Genomic DNA, 14,605 nt, shown 5'->3' with positions numbered 1-14,605 from the left:
AATACTTTATGGAATGATGTTACGAGCAGAAAAGCTACTTTCCAAAGACCTCATGAAGCAGGTTAACAATGATCCCGTTGTTTTCTTTTCCTGGGGTGAGTTTTTAGCGTTGAAGAAGCACTCGTACTTCTTCACAGCCTCGCTGAAAGCAGCATGCGCCAGAAAACCTCTCCCCTAGCCTCATCCGTCATGCATTGTTTAGAGGGGGTCACAACGGGGTCATACCTTAAAAACTGTCAACTCACAGTCCAGGAAGTCAGTGAGGTGTTTTCACTGAGAGCGCAGGAGGGTTATCGATCACCACAACCGGACCCAATCCATCAAGCTGCCCAGCTGGGGAATGAATGCAGAGGGCTGGGCTGATTGTTCCTCCAAGACTCTCTGTCTCTCTGAGAGACTGTCCATGGGCCTGTGAGTCAGACTCATTCAGACGCACGAGAGCTTGAAACTATTCGGTGTGACACACTGACAGTCTCAAAGGAGGCGCTAGGCGACGAAGGCGCTAGGCGACGGATCTGCGACCAGGCAGCTGGGGCCTCCCCAGAGAGGAGCGAACATTCCGCTCATATTGATCTGGATGACGAACGAGGAAAAACCACCAGGTGAAAAACACCCAAAATAGAAATCACTCCCTCGGAAAAACGGCATCTAACTCGAAATTCCTTTGAGAAGTTAAATGTTATTTTCGGGTGTGTGTTTACCCCACCGCCCCCCCCCCCCCCCCGCCCTCACCTATGTATAATCAAATAAATAAGAGTTAAATAGGTTTCAGAACAACTCATGAATATCTCTCTAACTAGGTCACCATGTAGAATGGTGGTAGTGCCCTTGGTGATGCTGTAAATAGCTCCAGACTATCAAGAAGCCTCAGACAGCTCGGCAGCTTCTCCTTGCTCCGTGAGAACACTGAGGGAGGAGGGCACTGTGTAGGATGGGGCTTCAGCAATACACTGTGCAGGATGGGGCTTCAGCAATACACTGTGCAGGATGGGGCTTCAGCAATACACTGTGCAGGATGGGGCTTCAGCAATACACTGTGCAGGATGGGGCTTCAGCAATACACTGTGCAGGATGGGGCTTCAGCAATACACTGTGCAGGATGGGGCTTCAGCAATACACTGTGCAGGATGGGGCTTCAGCAATACACTGTGCAGGATGGGGCTTCAGCAATACACTGTGCAGGATGGGGCTTCAGCAATACACTGTGCAGGATGGGGCTTCAGCAATACACTGTGCAGGATGGGGCTTCAGCAATACACTGTGCAGGATGGGGCTTCAGCAATACACTGTGCAGGATGGGGCTTCAGCAATACACTGTGCAGGATGGGGCTTCAGCAATACACGTATGACAGTGTTCGACACAAGTTAGCACTTTAACGATGCTATACTTGAGGATGGTGTGTTTTGGGGGGCGAGGGTTTGGTGGTTGCGTGAGTGAGTCTGTGTGGTGGTGGTGTGTGTGCATGGTGGTGTGCGTGTATGCAAAGTGGTGTGTGTGTGTGTGTATGCAGGGTGGTGTGTGTGTGTGTGTGTGTGTATGCAGGGTGGTGTGTGTGTGTGTGAGGGGGGGGCAGGTTGGTGTGTGGGTGTGTGTGGGCAGGGTGGTGTGTGTGCAGGGTGGTGTGTGTGTATGCAGTGTGGTGTGTGTACAGGGTGGTGTGTGTGTGTGTGCAGGGTGGTGTGTGTGTGTGCAGGGTGGTGTGTGTGTGTGTGTGTGTGTGTGTGTGTGTGTGCAGGGTGTCAGCAGGCAGGGGATAACACCCCCAGACTCATCAATATTTAACGATCATGTAAATCTGAAATGCTAATACGCACATTGGTTTGGAGAGTCAAATCCTTCTTTAGGAATGTTTGTCAGATTGAAACATTTTAGGGGTCTGAGTTTTAATGAGGTAAATAGATTGGATTTTACTGGAAACTCTACACTGTCCAGTTAATCCAGTGATCAACTCGTGCTCTGGTCTCTTAGATCAGCCATGGAAAAGATCTTACGACTTCTGTGCCCGGGTCAGTACACTTAAGCTAAACGGACATTCCCTGCAGGGCCAACAGAGGATACGGATGGTTTTCTGATGGCTTCATGGTGTCGATGAGTGCTTGAGGAGAGCTGCTGGTGCTCCTGAAGGGAACCTGTCTGCAGATCAGGCATGAGATCAGGGGGAAAATCATTCCGGCAACAACTTCCAGAGAACTGCCAGGCTGGTTACCCCCTGTTGAGGACTGTGATAATGAAAAAGCTGTGCACCCTGAATAGGACCTGTTGAAACGGAAGGAGGGAGCCAAACGGCCTCTGAAACAGTCTTGCGTTAGTAGCAGACCTCCGTCGCTCAAAGTAACCACTTGACTTTGACAACACTCTTGTCGCAAGCTCAGTTAGGTTTATTTCAACACTGGATCCGATGTTGGAATATCAGATAGCTGTGTTTTAGTCGAGCAGGGCGAATAAAATGATTATTATTTCTGAATGTGTTTAGTGTGTTTACATGCACGCTGAGGGTGTGCTTCCTTGTTGGGATGTTTGTCCAGTAGGATTTATTCTGTTTTGTAACCTTGTTGTGGAGTCACAATGTTGTGTGCGTGTCATCGATGTGGTCATGAATATTAATGAGTTGGTGCCGACTGTGTATGGAGATCCCTGTCCTCGTTTGTGATTCTCTGTGCGTGTGTGTTTGCATGTGTGTGTGTGTGTGTGTGTGTGTGTGTGTGTGTGTGTGTGGTGTGTGTTTATGTAACCTTCCACGGTCACCAGAAATCAAATAGAGCTGATGTCTAGTTCAGTTTGATCGTCTGTGTGCCCCCAAAATACACCAGCACATTAATGAGCGAAGTAAACGGTTCTTTGATACTAATCAGGAACACTCTTTGTTGCTTTAGGACCCCGTGACCTGGGCTTAGAGAGTCAAAGCAGTGTTTAAATATTTACGTGTATGAGAGTGCGAATATCTGTACAAATATGATGCTATTCACAACCGGTTTGTCATCGAAGATGCCGTTGCTCTTAAGAGCCGCTGTCTTTGAACAGCAATGGCATTTTACGACTCTAGAGAAACATGCAGATCGGCTGTGATACAATGTGACGCCCAGTCGGACTTCATTCCCAGCCATGACTCGGGCTGCACCATTATGGCCAAAATGATCATCCCAATTATTCTGATCAATATTGAGATCATGATTAATTATCACGATTATTTGTTGATTTTAACCAAACCTGTCAATCGCTGCGTGTTCTTTCTTTCTTTCTTTCTTTCTTTCATTATTTGGAGCATTAACCTTAGTTCAACATTTTGAATGATGAACTATGAACTGAACTGAACTAGTTTCCCAACACTGCTTATTACAATACACATTGTGAATTGATTGATTAGCCATGATGAGTGATTAGCCTATCTAGCGTTAGCTATTTTCCAACAACATCCTGCACATTGTTTTCAATATCTAACCTGGCTGCTGCCTTATGCCTATACGTGCATTTAATGACTTTTAATAGCCATGTCTAAATGCATTCAATAGGCTATAACAGACAGTAAACGTTAGCCTACCCTGGTGGCTGAGTTTCACTCATTGCTGTTGGGCTGGGGGACAGACGTACTCTTGAACACCTCGCCACAAATCCAAATGGAGATAATTTTGCCAGCTTTGCCACCCTTTCATCCTGCTCTTTGCGTTCGTGCCGCTTCCTGCAGCCACTTTTGTGTTTTTGAATGAAGGGCATGGGGTAGCGTAACCGCAATTACTCAACACACAAGGCAATGCAACACAACAGGATGGCAAACGATCACAACGTGTGGGTGGGCTATAGAATCGTTGACAACATATGACCCAGACAATATTACTTAATAAAAACGAAATTCGTTTCATTTTTTCATTTATCCCTGTTCATACCCAGACACCCCCCCAAGCCCTGGCTGTGATAGCATCAGATGTGATAGCATCACCTGCTGTGATAGCATCACCTGCTGTGATAGCATCAGATGTGATAGCATCACCTTGCTGTGATAGAATCAGATGTGATGGCATCACCCTGGCTGTGATAGCATCAGATGTGATGGCATCACCCTGGCTGTGATAGCATCAAATGTGATAGCATCACCCTGGCTGTGATAGCATCAGACGTGATGGCATCACCCTGCTGTTGTGTTCGCATGATTTACAGTCAGCCACCGTGACCCATTCTGGTTTGGGGTTAGATCCATCTGTATCAAGGTGTCGAGTCATGCCTGTGCCTTTCCACACACCAACCATCCAAGCTGTTCCCTACCTCCGGGGGGGTCCACTCAGCAGGTATGAAGGACGTTCTGGGGGGTTCCCCTGGCGGGTTCCCCCGGGGGCCCCGTGCGTTAGCGTGAAGCGCTAGGAGCTTGTGTACTTTATCCGTGCCCAGTGACAAGTTCAATCAGTCAGTCTATTCCACTGCTAGATATATGAGCAGTGGATGATAACTCACATGCAGCCCTGGTAGTGGAACAAGGACATCAAGTCCAGATCAATTGCATCACACTATTCTAGTCTATCTGCAGCATTATTCCTTGATCATGTGTATCATCTTTTTCCTTTTTGCCGGGTATGTTGTTACCTCCTCCGCCACGTTCTCATGTTGCTTTGTAGCGTGCGGCACACAAAGCACTCAAAGTTCCACCAAGACACTTCACTGTCACTTAAATTATTCCTGTGGAGTTGGGGGGGAGAGACATATCAAGCACCATACACAACTAGAAACCACCACTCTTTCCATGCGAGCGGATGATGGCTTCTTTTTTTATCATGGCTGTGATATCATCCATGTGAATCATGCATCCAACTGAGAAACACCAGTACCTGTGTTTGTTTGTCGTGGCGTTCACCCCAGCCACGGCCATCTCACAGATACCAGCAACACAACACAGTAGCCTTGACAATGTTCCCTGTGGAAATATCTCTCCTAATCCACATCGTTGCAGATCACAGAAACTGATTCATGTTTTGTGAATTAGCCCCTTTGCTAGAATAACTAAGCAAAGCAAAATATAACATTACATTTTCTACATTTATTCAAAGCAACATTGAAATAGTGCATATAGAATATCCGGTTCTTTTTATTTTATTTTAGAAGAACTTTTAGGAGAAATAACCAACAGTTGTTTTTGTCTGGATGTTTAATGCTCTTAACACTGCATGTAGCTTCCCTAGCGGCCGTGCAGTGAGGTTCGTTTCTCATGTGGATTTTGATGGGACCTTACTCAACACCACAGCTTCCTAAATTGTGGTATTTGAGTCTGTGTGAAAATAAGAAGTAATGCACTGATGTGTTGTTGTGATGGAGAAGGAAGTATCAGGGTGCACATCATTTCCTCACCGAGAGCGGAGGAGAAGATAGTTACTGTGGAGCGGAGGAGATGATACTGTGGAGCGGAGGAGGAGATAGTTACTGTGGAGCGGAGGAGATGATACTGTGGAGCGGAGGAGATGATAGTTACTGTAGAGCGGAGGAGAGGATAGTTACTGTAGAGGCTTGACTGGTTCTGTGAGTAAAACCTCTCTCCCCTCTCCTCCCTCTCCTCCCTCTCTCCTCTCCCATCTCTCTCTCTCTCTCTCTCTCTCTCTCTCTCTCTCTCTCTCTCTCTCTCTCTCTCTCTCTCTCTCTCTCTCTCTCTCTCTCTCTCTCTCTCTCTCTCTCTCTCTCTTTCTATGTGAGGTAGAGAGAAAGGGAGGTGAGAGAGTGAGAGAGAGGACAGAGAAATGGGAGAGGAGAGAGAGTGAGAGAGAGGACAGAGAAATGGGAGGGGAGAGAGAGAGAGAGAGAGGGAGAGAGGGAGGGGGAGACTGGAGCACACTGCTAATGAGGCATGCCAGAGCCTCCTGGCACTGGGCTGGGACTGCATCAAAGCCCACATCAGACCAAACAAGGCTTTAAAATTAATGAATGGCTTTGTCTCCGAGGGGTAATTTTCCATCATCAGCACTGGCAAACCCCATTGTCAGGATTGGAGAGAGGGAGAGAGAGACAGAGACAGAGAGAGGGAGGAAAGCAGGGGGGAGGAGAGAGAGATGGAAGCAGGGGGGAGAGAGGGAGGAGGAGAGAGAGAGGAAGCTAGTTCTGTGTTGCTGCTCTGCATTTATCCTCATTAATTCACAGATCACAGCCACTCTGTTCTCCTGTAATTCTCCCTGTCTTCAGTGACGAGTCCCCTCCCTGGAGTGTGGCCCCTGAGCGCCCCGGGGAGGAGGGGCTGCTCGGGTTAGCCAGTTAGCCAGTGGCCCCCCAAGGGCCCGGCACCACATAAAGGGAAGCAGGCTCTAACAGGCCTGCCTGTCTAACTAATATTGATACAGGTCTCCCAGGCCGCGGGTCCATGAGTCACAGCTGCAGCCTGAACAGAGGCTCTGCTGAAGTCTCTCTTGGAACCCATTTAACGGTGATGGGAAGAGGCAGTGCAGGAGACAGGTATATCACGGACAGAGAGCTTTCCCTCTCCAGCCCATCGCTGGAGGACGGACGCCCCCCACTTCCCTGTTCCCTCCAACAAATTGCAGCATTTGGAGCAAATGAGAAATGCATTAGGCATGAGCTTCCCTAATGCTTGTTCCTCCGTATTGCCGCAGACCGAGTCCGTCTTTTGAGTTCCATCCGCGCCACTACCCTCAATAAGCTCCGAGGCACTGGAACTTTTACTGAAATGTGCCGTAATTGCCCACTGGCATGGATGATATAAAGCAGGATATCACAGTATACAATGAGCCATGTAATGAACTGCCGGGATTAAAGCCCTTTTCAGACAGCCCCTCGGCTCCGCCGTCTGTATTGTGTCAATTGACATGCTTCACAGATTGGAGCAAAGCAATCGTATTTACACCTTTATGGCCGTCAAATAGGGGAGGTGAAAGACTTAACGGTACCCAGGAGGAGCCATAGTTTTACTGTTCCTTATGAAGCCGGCTGACATCTGCAGAGTCCCAGGTAGTTTTGGATGGTGGCACCGTGACTTGAACGGCCCAAAGACCCTCCACAGCCTCTCATGCCTACACAACATCGGAAAAAAGAATGGGCCTGATCGTCACTTCGCTCTCAGCCTCGCGTTTGTCTGCCCCTCATTCTTCGTGCTGAAGATGAGATAAGATTAAATCAAATTACGTCCAAATTAGATTACTCTTCATGGACCGCCGAGGCAGAATTCCACTTTGAGCCACCATAACCCGCTTCTGAAATATGACAACTCACAAGACTGGCAGAAGCACGGTATGACACGCACACAATCCCAGTGTCCTGTGTCGCGACACACACCCAGTGTGACTTCCACAGGAGTCCTCCTGCAGTGACTGTAGAAGCAGGTGCAGGTTTAGGGGCGGACAGTGGAGGCATGTGTCAGGAGACCTGGTGAAACACCCCCAGCAGTCACTGGTGGCAGAGCGGGGGTGCTCGTAGCTCATAGCGAGAGGAACATCATTGGTGGAAACCATACCTACAGCCTGTCTTACTTCCACGTCTCACGTCTCAAGTTGACTTACAGTATTTAGAGTGGGAGGAGGGAGGGTGGGACCGCCGTGATGGAGACGTGTTTTTGTTTGTTAGTCGTTCGATGGCTCGTCCGATCTCACACCGAAAGCTTCCACCTCGATTCACAACATTGACTGTCGAGGGACACGCTTTCCCTTCATTCTTCAGTCAGTGTGTTGGCTGAATGGTCCTGCGTTTTGAGAAGCGAAACTTTTCATTCTGCCACTTCCGTGTGAGTGTGAGCGAGAGGAGGGCATGATTGTGGAAAGCTTTCAAAGGCAGATGACTTTAACGGCCTCCTTTACAGGCTGTGGTCAGCTTGACCTGCTGCAGTCTGCATACCTCCCCCTGGGAGGCAGGCAGGTGACTGTTGAGAGGAAACCCAAAGTTTGTTTGCGTGCCTTTACCAAACCAGTCCACTGGGCAGCCGTCTGTGCACAGCGCCCCCTGTCGACTGCACGGGCCTCTGCAGCAGGAGGGCTTTACTGGACGTGAAATGGAATGGAACTACTAACCTTCCATTCCCCTGGTCGCAGGTTTTTGTGTGTGTGTGTGTGGGGTGGGGGGGGGGGGGGGGAGATCGAGGCCAGATCTCCGGTTCTTCCCAGCACTATATCTTTGCCTTAGATGCCTGTTCTGTCACAGAAAGCGCAAAGGCATTTTTCTCTGTACGAAATTTCACTGAGAGCATTGATTTCTGGAACACTGTGCTGTGTGCGAGGTACAGATCCACTGTGCGTGTCCTCGACAGAAAGGTCAAAATGTGCTCGCCACCCGCTCACCTCGCCTTTTTAAACTATCGGTGTGTAAAATGAGGATGCTCTGCCCGTCATCGGTGTCCTGGGATGAAACGCTTTGGAGGCGGTGGGAGTTGGAAGGTCCAGGTCCCCTGAGGGCGAGGTGGGACCCACCAGGCAGGAACATGGCCAGGCCTGTTCACCTGCTCATGGACACGCCACCAGGCAGGAACATGGCCAGGCCTGTTCACCTGCTCATGGACACGCCACCAGGCAGGAACATGGCCAGGCCTGTTCACCTGCTCATGGACACGCCACCAGGCAGGAACATGGCCAGGCCTGTTCACCTGCTCATGGACACGCCACCAGGCAGGAACATGGCCAGGCCTGTTCACCATCTCTTCCTGTCTGCTCATGAGCCAAAGCTCTGTCCGCTCTGTTCGTTTGCTCCTGAACTCTCTCCGACGCATCCTCAGACGGGACCCCTTATTTAAGGCCTCCAGCTTGGATCTAGATGTCTTGTTTCAGAGCAAAATTCTTGACGGATTGTAATTGCAGTCCAAAGGCAGCTGCAAAATTTCCTTTAATCAGTTGAAAGGCCTGGTTTTAACCAGAACTGAAAAGTCGTTGCTCCAAGACCCCCCCCACACACACACACACACACACTCCTACCCCCCACATACTTCACACAGACACACACACCATCCCTGTCGAGGTCGACACACCGGCACCTCGATAGTGAAGGAAGGCTGTTTGTTCTAGCGGCTATACTGCTGGCGTGATGTCATCACAGCGCTCCAAGCTGCCCTTCTTCAAACAGTGGGTGGTATATTTGATATTTCAGCTACATGAACGGGCTGCATTACAATGTTATTTCCAGAACAGGTCATTGATGATGACGTACCAGGACAGCAGTTATGCGGCAGCTTTAAAACTGTTTTGAGGTAGCTATGCAGTTAAGAGGCAGGTGGGCTGTGAGGCAGTTATGAAGCAGTCATGAGGCAGTTATGCAGTAGTCATGAGGCAGTTATGAAGCAGTCATGAGGCAGTTATGAAGCAGTCATGAGGCAGTTATGAAGCAGTCATGAGGCAGTTATGAAGCAGTCATGAGGCAGTTATGAAGCAGTCATGAGGCAGTTATGAAGCAGTCATGAGGCAGTTATGAAGCAGTCATGAGGCAGTTATGAAGCAGTCATGAGGCAGTTATGAAGCAGTCATGAGGCAGTTAAGAAGCAGTTATGAAGCAGTCATGAGGCAGTTATGAAGCAGTCATGAGGCAGTTATGAAGCAGTCATGAGGCAGTTATGAAGCAGTCATGAGGCAGTTATGAGACAGCTGGATGGTGAGGCAGACGCCTCATGTTCAGCCGTGCCTCAATCATCTCAGGATCACCTCAGGAGACGGTGACGGACACCCTAACACTGACCCCAGACCCTCTCCTCCCCCACCCTAACACTGACCCCAGACCCTCTCCTCCCACACCCTAACACTGACCCCAGACCCTCTCCTCCCCCACCCTAACACTGACCCCAGACCCTCTCCTCCCCCACCCTAACACTGACCCCAGACCCTCTCCTCCCCCACCCTAACACTGACCCCAGACCCTCTCCTCCCCCACCCTAACACTGACCCCAGACCCTCTCCTCCCCCACCCTAACACTGACCCAGACCCTGTCCTCCCCCAGGGTCGGGCCTGCTCCAGTACACAGGCAGCTCCTACCTGGCGTTTGAGGGCCTGCAGGTGGGCGCTGAGAACAGCCTGGTGGTGAGGTTCCACACCAGCCGTAGACAGGGAACCCTCCTCTATGTGGACCAGGGCTCGAGCAGAGACCTCTTCTTCATGAAGATCTTCCTTCTGGACGGGATGCTGCAGGTCAGAGGTCACCCTGATCACCAACGCTCTGGAACTGGATTAGAGAGTAGCTATTTGTGTTCTTAATACAGGATATACAGTCATATACAGTTCAGCTCTATAACCTATAACCTCTGTTATATACAGTATAGATACTTACACTTTAGCCTACAGACACCTCTGTCAGTATACAGTAATACACAGTACATATACTTCTGTCATTATACAGTAATACACAGTGCAGATACATCTGCCAATATACAACAATATGCAGTACAGATACATCTGTTAATATGCATACATATACATTACAGCTGCCTCTGTCAAGATACAATGCAGATATTGCTGTGCCTTTTAATACTACATAACAATGATTCAGTTCTTGGGTCAGCTTCTGTTTATCATTCCTGTATAAACTCCTCATGCTACTTTGAGTGTGATGAAGAAAGTGTTTGTCCGTCTCTTCATAAACAGAGTGACTAAGTTCAGTTGAGTTCTGGAAGTATTTATCAATCTGAAGATCTTTTATAGGGCACAAGAATGTAAACATAGATAGTGACAGTCAGGCAGTAATGACGTTACAACAGTCTCAGAGAAAGAGATTAACAGCTCCCAACACATGACCACTCAAACTACAGAGTTCATAGTTGGAGCTCTCCTTGTAGTCATGACAAGGAACATTTAGCCAGTACTTTCTCCTGATCTCAAACATCTATTAACCCTGACACATAGACACAATCTACTCTTATTAATAGCAAGCTTACATGAGAACATACTAACTAGTATCCAAGGACTAGTTCTCTTGATTAGTGAATAATGTAAGCACAAAGGAAATCTAAATTTCTTCCACAAGTGCATAGTCCACAATGGAACGGAACAGTCCGGAACATCTAAAAAATAACCCAGAATGCCTTTGACCTGTGTGTCCCTGGAGAGGCGTGGCCACACCGAGCCTCTGGCCCTCCTGTCCCCCGCCTCAGTCACATCTCTCCCCCCCTAACCACGTTTCAGTACGCCTTCGCCTGCAGCCCGGAGGAAGGGGTCCGCCGCGTCAACACCTCCATCCGCGTGGACGACGGGCGAGCCCACGTTGTTTACGTGAGGTAAGACGACTCTCCGTCCTGTCCTGCTAACCCAGGCCCGGATCGTACACTCTGACTCCCCAGGCCCTGCTCGTACACCCTGACTCCCCAGGCCCTGATCGTACACTCTGACTCCCCCAGGCCCTGGTCGTACACTCTGACTCCCCAGGCCCTGGTCGTACACCCTTCCCCCCCCTTAGGCCCGGATCGTACACTCTGACTCCCCAGGCCCTGCTCGTACACCCTGACTCCCCCAGGCCCTGCTCGTACACCCTGACTCCCCCAGGCCCTGATCGTACACCCTGACTCCCCAGGCCCTGATCGTACACTCTGACTCCCCCAGGCCCTGCTCGTACACCCTGACTCCCCCAGGCCCTGATCGTACACCCTGACTCCCCAGGCCCTGATCGTACACTCTGACTCCCCCAGGCCCTGATCGTACACTCTGACTCCCCAGGCCCTGCTCGTACACCCTGACTGCCCAGGCCCTGGTCGTACACCCTGACTCCCCAGGCCCTGGTCGTACACCCTGACTCCCCAGGCCCTGATCGTACACCCTGACTCCCCCAGGCCCTGGTCGTACACCCTGACTCCCCAGGCCCTGGTCGTACACCCTGACTCCCCAGGCCCTGGTCGTACACCCTGACTCCCCAGGCCCTGGTCGTACACCCTGACTCCCCCAGGCCCTGATCGTACACCCTGACTCCCCATGTTGGGCATGCTGATCGGCACATCCGCTGTCTAGATGTCAAAACATATTCTCCCCAAAACGAATGATGGGAGCTGGTTTCTATGATGGAAAGGGGATAACTGCACCAAGCAACATATTAAAGCAGCCAGCCTTTAAAGCCATCCTGCTCCAAGGCAGAAATGGCTTGATCCAGAGCCAATTATTCATCTAAAGTGTATTAATCTGTCATATCTGTTCTTCAACAGAATAAAAACTAGCATCACTGAAAATGCTACAGCAGCACAAATCAATCATCATGCCCCAGTGCCAGCCCCTAAAAGACCTGGCAGAAACAGAAGGGGGGGGAGAGAGGGAGAGGGGAGCGGGGTAGGGGGGAGAGAGGGAGAGGGGAGCGGGGTAGGGAGAGAGGGAGCGGGGTAGGGAGAGAGAGAGGGAGCGGGGTAGGGAGAGAGGGAGCGGGGTAGGGAGAGAGAGAGGGAGCGGGGTAGGGAGAGAGAGAGGGAGCGGGGTAGGGAGAGAGAGAGGGAGCGGGGTAGGGAGAGAGAGAGGGAGCGGGGTAGGGAGAGAGAGAGGGAGCGGGGTAGGGAGAGAGAGAGGGAGCGGGGTAGGGAGAGAGAGAGGGAGCGGGGTAGGGAGAGAGAGAGGGAGCGGGGTAGGGAGAGAGAGAGGGAGCGGGGTAGGGAGAGAGAGAGGGAGCGAGGTAGGGAGAGAGAGAGGGAGCGGGGTAGGGAGAGAGAGAGGGAGCGGGGTAGGGAGAGAGAGAGGGAGCGGGGTAGGGAGAGAGAGAGGGAGCGGGGTAGGGAGAGAGAGAGGGAGCGGGGTAGGGAGAGAGAGAGGGAGCGGGGTAGGGAGAGAGAGAGGGACCGGTTTCAGCTCCACCAAAACAAATTCTTTGTAATAGTGTGATGGCCCCGGTCGCTCCGTCTCTGCCGACGCTGCCCCTGCTCTGCCTGGGGGGTGGCACTCCCCTCACATCACTGCCCGCCTCGTTATAGTGTTTTAATATATCTCCCCGTCAAAGACAATTTTCTGTATGTTTAATAGAAATCAGGCAGGGCTGTCCGTTCAAGGTCTCGGCGCGGCGCTCTGCCCTCTGGCTGTGTGCCAGGCCTCTCTGGCAGAGCGATCCTGAATTAACCGCTTCTCCTCCAGAGGAAGGGCTTAGGGAGCTGGAGGTCACTGCCCCACGTGGAACACCACCGCCTGCAAATTACAGGCTTAGCAAATCAGGCTAGATTGCTTCCCAGACACCCTCCTTCGCGTCCGCGCTCCTTCTTCACTTCTGTGCGGACACCCGGGGAGGGGGGGGGGGGGTGAAGGGGGGGGCTCCACATCTGTGGACAGACAGCCCTCCAGCTGGACGTAGTTAGCCCAGAATCTGCACTTGGGTAATTATCTTCTGTCCCCTGTTGTTCGGAAGGCGGGAATTAGCTTTGGAGAGGCCCCAGAGGCAGACGCATTCAGAGCAAGACACACAAGGTGTCGAAAAAAAGAAAGAGAAAGAAAGAATATATAGTGTGCAGGAGAGCAGTGTGAATGCACAGTATGTCTGATTTGGCTCTGAGCTGTCGTCTGGGCATTTATTTAGCCCACAACGCTTTACGAGGAGAATTAGAATAATCTTATTATTACCGCACTGCCTTTAATGGCCAATTGTACGAGTGTGTTTGAAGAGGGATGAATCTGCATGAAGAGAATATGAGCTGGATTTGCAAGACATTACTTCCCAAGCTCACAATACCCCCGGAGAGCCACGCTCACCACTATCTAGTTCATGGATATTTTGGTCCGTTTCTTTTGACTGCTTTACTATTATCACATAGCAGTGTTGTCCAGGTTACTGTAAATACTCACCTACATATCAGAGGAAGAGACCAGACCTAATTGAATACTGGTGTACGTCGTTCCTCCAGCGTGAAGTCTAATTTCCCCTGCGCGGTCTATCATGTCCATCTGGACTGGCACTGTGGTTAGCCAACACTGAGATGGAGCTTTGCTTTATTCCCCTCATTTTCCTCCAACAGTCAGTAGCCAGAAACCATTAAAAAATCCATAGAACTCTGAACGGTGGGATGCAAATGCTTCCGAACAGCAGGGAAGTCCTGAAGTGGCCTTCAGCTGTTTGACGAGGGGGGACTAGTTAGCTGTGTGGCGATTAGAGGGGTCTGACTTCAGGGTTTCAGTCTCAACTGGTGATGCTAAGTGGTGGGGCAGAGTTCATTCTGGTGTGACAGTGTTGGTGGGCAGCTACAGAACAGCAGCTTCCCTAGTCTTTTACTGAACAAGAGTGCATTCGTCTCAACGTAATTATCTTGCAGGGAACCAGATAACGTCACCGTAAATACTGTATGTAAAGGCTAGAGGGGGTTTGTTGCGGATGCAAAGTCAATGTAAACAAATTCAGTGTATGAACCTGGGCCCTCACTGGAAGCTAATGTTATGGTGGGAGGATATTAAAGTGTGCACATTAGGAGAGCCTTTGCTTGTATAGTAATTGTGTTCTCCTCAGGCTATGTTGAAATATCTTATTAAAATAAACTGTTCTGTATGCTTAACATTGGCAATATTTTTTAAATAACATAATTAATTCAGTAGATTTACAACTATTAAATAAACAGATTAAATCTGAAAAAAATGCAAACATTAATGCTAAACAAATTGTTTGGCTAAATCATGCAGAGGTGATTGCAGCTGAACAGCACTTCCACGGGCTGATTTAAAGGCATCCTCTACCAAATAGGTTATAATATAACCTCTGTATATGACAGACAA

General features: G+C 50.0%; 1 protein-coding gene across 1 annotated transcript in view; it reads left to right on the top strand.

Moving 5' to 3' along the window:
* The window catches only part of eys (EGF-like photoreceptor maintenance factor), a 176,523-nt gene that overhangs the window by 93,412 nt on the left and 68,506 nt on the right, over positions 1–14,605 (top strand). Inside the window, exons 34-35 of the mRNA XM_084667205.1 lie at positions 9,894–10,081; positions 11,072–11,163. Of these exons, the coding sequence (XP_084523331.1) occupies positions 9,894–10,081; positions 11,072–11,163 (280 nt within the window). The remainder of the gene's footprint in view (positions 1–9,893; positions 10,082–11,071; positions 11,164–14,605) is intronic.

The sequence above is a fragment of the Hypomesus nipponensis genome, chromosome 11 (assembly GCF_054491055.1).
Source record: "Hypomesus nipponensis isolate SF chromosome 11, ASM5449105v1, whole genome shotgun sequence".
In the NCBI taxonomy this organism is placed as follows: Eukaryota; Metazoa; Chordata; class Actinopteri; order Osmeriformes; family Osmeridae; genus Hypomesus; species Hypomesus nipponensis.
Note: the sequence above shows the minus strand (reverse complement) of the source record. Positions and strands in the feature narration are given on the sequence as shown.